The sequence below is a fragment of the Vulpes lagopus genome, chromosome 12 (genome assembly GCF_018345385.1).
Source record: "Vulpes lagopus strain Blue_001 chromosome 12, ASM1834538v1, whole genome shotgun sequence".
In the NCBI taxonomy this organism is placed as follows: domain Eukaryota; kingdom Metazoa; phylum Chordata; class Mammalia; order Carnivora; family Canidae; genus Vulpes; species Vulpes lagopus.
The window spans coordinates 41,616,571-41,627,176 of record NC_054835.1 but is presented as its reverse complement, the minus strand read 5'-3'; the positions used below and the strand labels follow the sequence as shown (position 1 = coordinate 41,627,176).

The window sequence follows — 10,606 nt, the reverse complement described above, 5'->3', positions numbered from 1 at the left end:
TCTGCCTCTCCCCACAGGCCCCTTGGAGCCTGGGCCCTTCCCTTTGGACCATACCCCTAACATGCAAGACCCCAGAATTCCCTGCTCTAATGGCCCCAGGCCCCTTCCCTTAAGGATGGATCATGTGGGGTGGCCATGGGGCAGCAAGTGGCAGGGGGTGTGGCAGTTTGTGCTAGTGGACTGGACTGTCCACATATGTGCATGTGGACCTCCCTTGGGCCAGGATGGCTCTGAGGGTGGCCAGCCACAGGGGGAAGGCTGACAGCAGAGCCAGCTCTTATGCCAACCTACCCGCATATAGGATTCAGAAGAATCAAAGAAGTTTAGTCTTCTAGGTCATTATGAAAGTATATTTGTCAGAGTAGGAGAATAGAACATATTTTATTTAACAGTTATAACTTGATTTGTAACTTTACAGTATTGCAATGTATGGTGTGAGGCTTCCATTTGTACTCTTGTCCCGGCCCTGCTGGCATTTGCAGTGGGCTTGGGCCTGCCACCAACCGCAGGCTCTACCAGTGAGGCTGCACTCGCAGTACCCCTACCCCAGAGCACTGAGCCTGGCACAGAAGAGCAGATAATAAATATTGGCTGTGAGAAACAAATGAGATGATCCAAGTGAAATGCTTGGCAGGGTGCAAATGTCAATAAATATTAGCTATTATTGTTTGTTGAACAGACCAAGTTTGTGGGGCAGGTGGGCCAAAACCCAGAAACTGAAGGGGTTTGTGCCTGAGGAGAGAAAGGGCATGGCTGCTCCTTCCTTCTTCCAGCCCTGCAGGCCTCTCCCAGCTCCCGAGGGTAAGGTGGGCACTGGGCAGGTAGCCTGACAGCAGAGATGCTGAGAGCTGGGGGCTCCTGCTACTTGCCCACCCGGCAGAGCAGAAGAGCTGGGCAGGTTCCCTGTCTGCCTCCAGCATCTCCCCAGGCCCTGACAGAACCCATTTGCCTTAGTTTCTTTTGCTCTGCCCGTGAGCACATGATGGGGTGTGGAGGGGTGCGGGGGGGGGGGGGGGTAGCTGAAAGAGCTGATGTGGCCCTCCAGAGGCTGTGCTGTGCTGTGCTGTGAGAGGAGCCTGTGAGGCAGTCAGGTGGCCCACAGGACCCCGAACAAGTCACTTTGCCACTGCCACACCCTCTTCACTTGTCAAATGTGACTGCGTGTGGAAATGGTGCATGTCTCGTAGCCAGTGTGAGGGACACAGTTAATATGAACAGCCGGTGCACAGAACACAAGTGGGTCAGGGAGGGCAGAGGCCTGCCCAGAACAGGAAAGCAGGTGAAAACCGTCCACCATCAGCCACTGAGAGTGTCAAGCAGGAGTCTGGCCCCGAGACAAGGCAGGGCAGCAGGGGAGCTGTAGGCCGCTGTCCCAGGGCTGACACCGGGGACTGGGGAGGGGCGGAGGAGGGGAGGCAGGCCTGAAAAAGCCAAGAAGCCCCTCACCCAAGGCCTCCTCCTCCAATAGAACGATCCCGAAAAACACTCTCACCCCAACACATTCTCACACGCACACAGTAGGTGTCGCTGTAATAAAGAACAGAACCCAAGTAAGCTCCGAAATAGGACAGGCCGAGGGTGGGAGTGGGGGTGGGGGCGGGGAAATCACATTTTGCAAACGCCCACCAGGGGTCACCATACTGCACCAAGGGGCGCAGATTACACTTCCGCCTGCGGACCTGTGGGAGGCCGAGGGCCTCACCGGTGAATCTGGCCAAGCGGCCTCCAACCGTCCAGCTTCTAAGGCAGGATCACTGTCGCTGCCCTCAGTCCCAGGTCTGCAGCGCCAGCCCCGAGGGTGGGGGTAGGGGCCCGCGGTCAGTGCGGCGGGAAAATGTCTGAGCACCGCTGCAGGATGAGTTCCACCACCTGGTTCTGGAACACCATGGTCATGGGCATGCTGGTCTCCTCGGTCTCGGGCCGCAGCAGCGTGGGCCCGAACACTATGGCCACGCTCTGCACGGACATGCGGTTCTGATTGCCGTGGTCGATCACCCTGCAGAGGGGAGACGAGTGAGGGTGGGGGTCAGGGCCCAGAGCTGGAGGGGGCTTTGGCGGGTGTGTGTGGGGGCGCCGCCAGTACTCGCCTCCCCATTACCGCGGCTGGCTCTCCGGCTCACCTGCACAGGTGCTGGAAGAGCAGCCGCAGCGTGTCGTGGTTGGGGGCGGGCAGCGAGCGCACCAGGTCCCGCACACAGCGGCTGCGCTGGGCCTGGTCCTGCAGCTCTGGGGAAGGGAGGGTCGGCTCGGCGAGGGGAACTGAGAGGCTGCAACCCGGTGGGGGGAGAGGGGTCCGCCCAGGGGGTGGCCGCGGCAGGCCGGCCCTGTCCCAACCCCATCCCCCCGCCCCCAGGCGCTCACTGATGGCAGCGATGAACTGGCGGAAGTGCGAGAAGGGGAAGAGGGGCTCCGGCAGCTCTCGAAAGAAGAGCTTCAGGGCTCCGGTGATCACGTGCACGTCCTCCCAGCGCCCGTCGTCCAGGTCCAGGCGCTCATCTGCGGCAAGGGGGGGGAGAGGGGGTGGGAAGAGGTGGTCAGCGCCCCCTTGGTGCCTTCAGGCCCTGGGCTTAGCGGCGGGAGCCGGGCCTCACCGTGGTCCACCTTATAGCGCAGCTTCTGGATGGTGGCCAGGTTTCCACTGATGCGGTACAGGCCGTCGATGTCCAGCCCTGGGGCAGAGGGAGGCGCTGACCTCGGGCTCGGTGGGGGTGGGTCCAAAGCTCCCGCGGAGATTCCCACTCAGGGGCTCCCGTTCTCCCGCACCCCCACCACCGCCCCCGCGCCCACCCGGGGAGGTGTCCAGGCGCCGCGCGTACCCCGAGCCTCCACCGTGCGGATGCACTGCTGCACGAAGCGCGGCACGGAGCTCCTCTCGCGCTCACACAGCGCGGCCAGCGGGCAGCCGAACACCTGGTCTGGGGGAGAGGCTGGTCAGCGCCGCCCCGCCCCGGGCCCCCGGCGCCGCGCTCCGGCTCCCTCCGATACCTTTGATGTAGCCCTTCTCCCGCAGCGACTGCAGCGTGGGCCGCTTCAGCAGGAACTTGCGGAGCCTCTGCCGGACCTTGCTCAGGTCGCCCTCCGCGGCGGCTGCGCCTGGGCCAGGGCAATGGGGAACCGAGTCACTCGCCGGCGCCGCGACTGGCCATGCAGCCCCGGCCGGGTCAACCCCCGGGTCCCCCGCCCCGTCGCCCCCAAGAGATGCCCTCCACCCTGCCCCCGCCTCCATTGCCCCCAGGAGATGCCCCCCCCCCTCCGCGCGCACACCTGCACCCAGCCGCGCCTCGTCCTCCCGCCAGCTTCCCAGGCGCTCGCTGGACCCGAAGTCCGCACCGCTGCTCTGGCTCTCCTCCTCCGGGGGCAGGTCTGCGGACTGGAATCACGCGGACTCAGAGAGGCAGGGCCCCTGGCCGGCCAGGGTCCTTCTAGGATGGGGCGAGGGGCCCCACGTGTCCTCCCGGCGGGCCTGGCGACTCCCAGGCAGAGTTCACGCTTCCCTTCTCCAGTTAACTCCCCTGACCTCCACCAACGGACCTCAGGATGCTCACCGACCCCAGCGGCTCGGAGCCCTTCAGGTGAACACCATCACCCCGTTCTCTCCCACTCTTTGTTATCCCGGTCCTCCTGGCCCATGTTTTCCTAGCTCCTCTGTACACACTCCTCTGTCAGCATTCCTCAATATGTGGCTCCTAGCTCTGAACTTACAGTCCCAGCTGAGGCCTCAGCACTGCCAACAACAGCATCAGCATCACCACCGGAGATCTGGATTCCTACCTCTAGTAATACAGCCAAATTCTGTACTCAGTGTTGGCTCCTAGGGAATTGAGGGTCAAGAAGCCCCAGGCTGTTTCCAGGTGAACAGCTGTCAGAGGGAGCCTGTCCCATCTCTATTGTGGATATTTTGAACCTAAAAAATGGTAGACTCTTTGATTTTTACCTTCTAGTTTTAGCCTGTCATTCCAGCCTGAGACTCCTGCTCAGGTATTTCCTTTTCTTCCTGCCTCCCTTGAAATGGGACATACCTCTAGGATGTGCCCCCCAGCCGGACCTGGAGAGTCCTCCTGCAGGGCCAACCCCACAGGCTGGATTTGCATACTTAAGACTATTTCTTCAGCAGCCCAACTGCCATAAGCCGTAAGTATACGCCAGTAAGTGGAGCCTCATCTGCAAGGAGGGCCACTTACACTCTGATGTCCCATCCACAGTGGGCACAGCTGCTCTGCATAATGGCTGACCATCCCATCCCCCCACCAGCCCTGGAGGCCCCAGGCTCTGCTTACCACCTCCTGGATGCCCTCACTAATGGCCTTGTGCCAGGTGCTGATGATGGCCTCGGAGTCGTGCTGGATCAAGTACTCTGAGCCATCTCGGCTCTGCAGCTGGAGAGACACAAGTCACTCAGTAATCTGATTCCCTGGGTCTGCCCTGGGGCCGGGCCTCAGTGGTGGGCGGTGGGCGTGGGGGGAGCTACAGAAATGGTGGAGATGATCTGTCCTTGTCCCTCAGGAATGGAGAGCATAATAGAGCAAGGGCTTCATCCCAGGTCAAGGCATTCTGCGTCATTAAAAGCAATAAGTGACAGCATATCTGTTACAGATTGCAAACTGAGGACCTCTTAAAACATAATCAGTTTATATCTGAAAGTTTTGTACAGAAGGAAAAGCTATATAGCCACCTATAGTTATAGCTTTGGGAGGACTAAAACTGAAGTTTTCTGCGGCTCTGAAGTGACTAGGAAGACTCACTGGGAAAATCTGCAAGGCCCAACTAACCTGGCCATGATAGACAATGTGGGACTCTTTTTTTTTTTTTTTAAGATTTTATTTATTTATTTGAGATAGGGATGGAGGAAGATAGATAGCATGAGAGGGGGTAGGGAGAGGAGGAGGAGCAGAGGGAGAGGGAGGAGCAAGCACTCCACTGAGCACGGAGCCCGACTTGGAACTTGATCCCAGGACCCTGGGACCATGACCTGAGCCAAAGTCAGATGTGTAACCGACTGAGCCACCCAGATGCCCCTGTGAGGCTCCTAAGAAAAATCCTAGAGGTGCCTGCAGGCCACCGCCTGAGTGAAGGGAGGATGGCCACCTGCCAGCCAGGAAGCAGGGGGCTCCTCCATTTCCATTCAAGACTTTCAGCCTTTCCAACATCTTGAGTAGCTTCCAAGAGTACCATCTGCCTTCTGGTTCTTGCCAGAAGACACAATAAATGCATAATAATTTATGCACAATAAATGCATAAGCATTTACTCAGAATTGTTCTCCAAACGCAAGACAAAGAGATGACATTTATAGAGCAGTGGCCGAAGGATGTCCCTCTAGGTCAGGGAAGGGACACGCCTAGCAAAAGCGATGTCCATCTTCAATCTGACACCTGTGACAACCATTGCTAATGGATCACAGCACTTGACCCTGCTGGGCCTGGATAAGGCTCCAGACCTACTGATCAGAGCAGCTCATGAGACCAAACTGGTTTTCCAGCCCTGCTTTGTTGATAAGCTGGTTCTAGAACTGAAGGAAGCTTGGTGAATCTTCACAAAACTACCCTCTCAAGCGCCTTGTGGAATTCCTTTTTCTGAGCCGAATTGACTGGTTATGCCTTTGAAGCAGCTCCGAGGGTCCCTTACTAAACTAGACTGGAGCTGTACATAAAAATTGCTTCAAGAGCTAAGGGTTAGGAAAAAGCTTTGGTTTTGCTCAAAATTTGGCAAAGTCCCTCCTCCAGCCCCATAATAAGAGCCATGTAACTGATCCCCCTTCTCTTTTCACTTTGGGTACCAGGAAAGCTGAACAATTTTTTTTTTCAGCAACAACCCAGCACCTGTACATCATCCGCCCCCAATCCCTGTCCACGCTGCTTGCTGGAACTTGTGTCTCGTCCTGGCTTCTCATTTTACCAGTTTACCTTATGTTTCTTTTTTGTTGTTGTTGTGAGCTTCCCCCGAACTTCTGGGGACTGAGGTGATGGTAGTTTAAAAACAAGACAACACGTGGACAGTGGAGGGTGGTGGCACCAGGAGGGTCCTGGTTGGGATTCCACCTGGCCCCTGCATTCCTGCTAAGGGAGCCTGGGAAACTAGGGACCTAGCTTCTTCACTGAGAACCCAGTCCAGTTGGAAGCTGGGTTCTGACTGGCCAGAGCAGGTATCCAACCTGTCAAAGTGAGTAGCAGGGGGACAGGGAGTCTCCTGTCTAGGATGAGGGCTGCCCTGCCAGACACTACTCCTCACTACCCTCCAGGGCCAAGAACTAGTAAACTGGGTTCCTGGAGAGGGAACTGCAGAATCCATGATGCCAGAAACACTGTGGACAGATCCCCAAGGTGGACACAACTTTGGCTTTGAGCCCTGAGAATTCCAGTCCCACTTTCCCCAGGTTCCCCTTCTTGGGGCTTGCCTAGTGAGGATCTCAAGCTACCAGTAAGCCCCCTCTCCTCCAACCCCCACCACTCACCTCCAGCACATTCTTCCTGCTAGATTTCTCGTTGGGGGCCCAGGAGAGAGAGGCCCCCCTCAACTCCACTGTGTACTCAGGGGTAGAGAGCTTGGGAGGCTGCCTCTGTGGGAGAAGCGTTGGGGGAACCAGAGTTACAGGGAGCCCTCAGTTCAGACAATCCTGCCACAGCCCCTGCCTCCAATCCACCAGGCTCCCTTGGCTCAAGGGCCAGAATGGGAAAGTGGCATCCAAGGGTTCCTGGAACCCAGCAGTCCTGGTTTCACAGGTCCTTTGCTGCCTGCCCATCCAGGAGAGGAAAAGGGAAAGGCACAGCCCTGGAGTCTTTGTAGAATATCAGGACGCCACCCTCTGGCACCGTCCAGGAGGCACTCCAGTGCTTCTCCCTAGGTGGAGGTGGGGAAGTGGGGGGTGGCTGGGCTTGCATTTGGCACTGAGCTGAGTCCCCTTCCACCCCCAGGAGCAGGGCACAGAGCTTAAGAACACAGCTCAACTTGGGCCATCCAACGGTGAGGGCTGGACTCCCAATTCTAACACTTGGTAGCCAAGGGACCCTGGGCAAGTTACTATCTCTAGGTGCCTCAGTGTCCTCATGGGACTTCTTAGCAAGTTGCTATAAGGATTAACAAGAGCCGGGAGGCGCTCGGTAAATGTCATCGTTAAGGCCCACTCTGCCGTGGTCTGGGTGCAGCCGCCTCTTACCGGAGCCGCTTCCCCTTGTCCACCGTCTTGGTGCAATGAAGCACATGGCCTTGTCCAGAGTCTTGATCTTAGAAAGCCAAGGGGAAAGAGGAGGCAGTTAAGGGGCTGGGCCACAAGGGGGCAGAGGCTAGTCTCCTCCACAGCCAGCAACTCCTTACAGGCTGGGCCTGAGTCACCACTGAACCCTCCTTGCCGCTGGTGCAGGTGGGGTGCCAGTTCTCAGCCCAGGAGGAGAGATTTTCTCCCAGTTCCCACCTCACGCATCCCTGGGGGGTGGGGGATGACCCAGACCCAGGCCCAGGCTAGTTGCTGGGGCTTGTGGGGGAGACATGCCCAAGTCTGTCCCGGCCCCCACAACCTTCAGGAAGCCCCTGTGTCTTCTGTGGGGGTCCTGCCAGGGCCTACGAGCTCCTTCCCTTCCCTTCTCCTCAGGGGGGCTGGCCTGGGCTGGGGTCTCACTGTCCTGGTTGGATTTGCAGATGCTTCGAGGGGCAAGGACAGGAACCTGAGGAGAGAGACGACGTCATATATAATCCCCTCCTCTCTCCCCAAGGCTCTCCCTATCCCAGCTGGTTACCTGGGGCAGCTCCCACTGAACTGAGGTGTCTTCTGGGTTGTAGAAGTAGGGCTTCCCATGTTGGTCCTCCAGCCGCACCCACTGTGGGAAGAAGGATGGTCAGGGCTCTCAGCCCACCTCATGGGAGGCAGGCAAAGTTTCCCTGTACCAGAGCCCAATTCAGCCCCAAGGAGTTTGGAGGGTCAGGTGCAGGCTACCGGCCCAGGAGCTGCGGTTTATGGTGTTAAGGGGAACTACTAGTGAGGACGAGGTGGAGGAGCGACCGGGGGTCTGTCCGGGCACATCTGCCCGCTGCCCATACCTGCTCTTGGGTGTAGTGGTTGGTGTAGAGTGTCTGGCCCTCGGGGCTCACGTGGCAAGACCAGCTGGGGAGGCGCGGGCAATGGAGAGGTGGGCGGAGGCTCACTCAAAGAGCCCACGGGGGAATAGTCCTCCTCGGGGTAACTGGTCAGCGACTCGGGGTAGTCCGTTTCAGGGGTAGGGGGCTGCAAGGAGCAGGAGAGGGAGTCAGAGGCTCTCCTAGCCAGGAGGGACCCTGGGCCCCGCCCTTTCATACCAGGCCACGCCCCACATTAGCAGTCCAGGGGACTGTGGGGTGCAGGAGGCGGGGCCTGAGGCCTCAGTCACCCCGCCCCCTGGCTAGGCCCCGCCCTCTCCCTCATTCCCGGGGGCGGGAGGCGGGGCTGAGGCCTCAGTCACCCCGCCCCCTGGCTAGGCCCCGCCCCCTCCCTCATTCCCGGGGCGGGGGCAGGAGGCGGGGCTGAGGCCTGTCACCCCGCCCACCCGGGCCAGGCCCCGCCCCCTCACCCTCCGGTCCCCGGGGTCCAGTGGGCTCAGGCCTGGCTGCATGTCCTCCAGCTCGTCCTCGGGCTCGTCCTCCAGCGCGTCCTCCGGCTCGTCCTCCCAGACGGCCTCGCCCGTCAGCGGGTTGTAGAAGAACACCCTGCGGCTCTCCTCATCCCAATACTGGCCCCAGTCTGTCTCGAGGCTCTCGCGGCTGCCCACCGAGGCCCGAGAGGTGGCTGGGCTGGCGGCGCCCTCAGAGGCCTCGAAGGGCGACTCCCAGGTGGTCACGCCCGTGTCTGGGTTGTAATAGTAGGGGCGCCCGCTGCCCGCGTCCGTGTGCGTCTCCCATGCGGGGGGGCGGGGGACCGAGGCGGTGCCGGGTGAAGTGGGCAGGGGCTGCCTCTCGACGTTCTCGTACACGGGCTCCGGGGGGTCGTCCACCTGTGGGAGGAGGAAGGAGGCGTGAGCGTCAGGGCAGCTCCGGGGTCACCCAGTCCCGACCCGGCCACTTCCCACCTGGGCGACCTTCGGCAAGTTGGAGTACCCCCTGCTTCAGTTCCGCCGCTGCACAATGTCTGCCCTGCCCGCTCCGGAAATTGTAGTGAAGAGAGAATGAGGAAATATTCCTGAAGGGGCATCGTCAAATATGAAATGTCCCAGATGCGTAGGGCACTTACATTATTTATTAGCAATAATAAGATACCGATATCTGGAGTTCTCCCAGCTGCGCACTCACTGTGCACTCCAGGGGGCCAATCAGAGGTTGGGCAGGAATAGAGAAATGGGCCCCATTCCCCCTTTTCCTCCCCATTCAGGTCACAGAGGGGCAGGGCCCTGCTGCACTCTACAGCCCCCACCCCTCCTTCCTTCCTGTCCCTGAACTCTCTGGGACTGCAATCAGTACCACCTCTGATCTGGGACTGAAACTTCCTGAATGTGGGTTCTGCAGACCTCGGGATCAACTGCAGAGAAGGGAGAGAGGCAAGCCAGATGGGAGGAAGGAAGGAGGAGCTAGGAAAGATGAGCCCCTCGTGCCCTCCAAAGGAAAGCGGGGTGGGCTGGAGGGTGCGGCCGCACACAACATACTCTGGTCGTGCTCAACACCGCACTGCTCCCTGCGGCCTGCGGGGCAAAGTCTATGCCTTTAACAGGGCCTGTCACCTGTCTGTCTTCTTTATTTCCTGCCATTCCTGGCCCCCTGCCTTGAACTTTATGCTCTAGGAGCCTGGGGCTGCTGGAGGCTCCACCCTCCCTGCTGTATATCTTTTATGGGCCTGGCTCCTTCAGAGTCTGCCTAGGCCCATCCCCACCCCTTTTTTCACCTGGCCCACTCCAGTTCCTTCTTCAGGACTCAGGTGTCAGGTTCAAGACCTTTCCTGAGATTTCTGCCCACGTGCCCACCACCGCCTAGCACCCTCAGCTGGCCAGAGGGATAGATAACGACACTCTTAAACCCCAGGCATGGGGATCCCTGGGTGGCACAGCGGTTTGGCGCCTGCCTTTGGCCCAGGGCGCGATCCTGGAGACCCGGAATCGAATCCCACATCGGGCTCCCGGTGCATGGAGCCTGCTTCTCCCTCTGCCTGTGTCTCTGCCTCTCTCTCTCTCTCTGTGACTATCATAAATAAATAAAAAATTAAAAAAAAAAACCCAGGTGGCAGAAGAGCACTAGAAGATTAACACTGTTTCTAGGATGATCTAATGCTACGAGGGAAATGCAGACTTCGACATGGGGAGCAAGTATATAGTTTCAAATCTGTATTTTTAGAAACCCTCCAAAATGCTAACAGAGATAGTTATCTCCTCCGGGCAGTACAGTTATAGGGATGGGGTATTTATTTATTTATTTATTCTTTTAACTTTTCTCAAAATTTTGTACAATCAGCACCCCCCCCCCCCCCCGCCCTGCCTTTTTTAATCACAGAACTGCCTGTGATGCCTTCACTAAGCTGTAAACTTCCCAGGAGGGGAAGCCGGTCATGTCAAGGTGGCATCTCCCTGGGCCTTAGGAAGGCACCTGAAAACACATTCGTTTGTCCCACAAAGATTCACCTTCCGGTGCACGCACTGTTCTAGGCACTGGGGAATGCAG

General features: G+C 58.5%; 1 protein-coding gene across 1 annotated transcript; it reads right to left on the bottom strand.

The window, feature by feature from the left end:
• Positions 1–339: 339 nt before the first annotated feature.
• ARHGAP27 (Rho GTPase activating protein 27) lies at positions 340–10,114 on the bottom strand. The gene is given in 17 exon segments (XM_041726037.1): positions 340–1,996; positions 2,121–2,226; positions 2,362–2,496; positions 2,592–2,669; positions 2,817–2,915; positions 2,986–3,093; positions 3,265–3,370; positions 4,278–4,376; positions 6,450–6,554; positions 6,763–6,835; positions 7,152–7,212; positions 7,557–7,656; positions 7,729–7,809; positions 8,030–8,098; positions 8,100–8,213; positions 8,536–8,955; positions 9,601–10,114. Coding segments are annotated over 17 exon segments (2,034 nt in total). The 5' UTR covers positions 9,703–10,114; the 3' UTR covers positions 340–1,818.
• Positions 10,115–10,606: the final 492 nt, after the last annotated feature.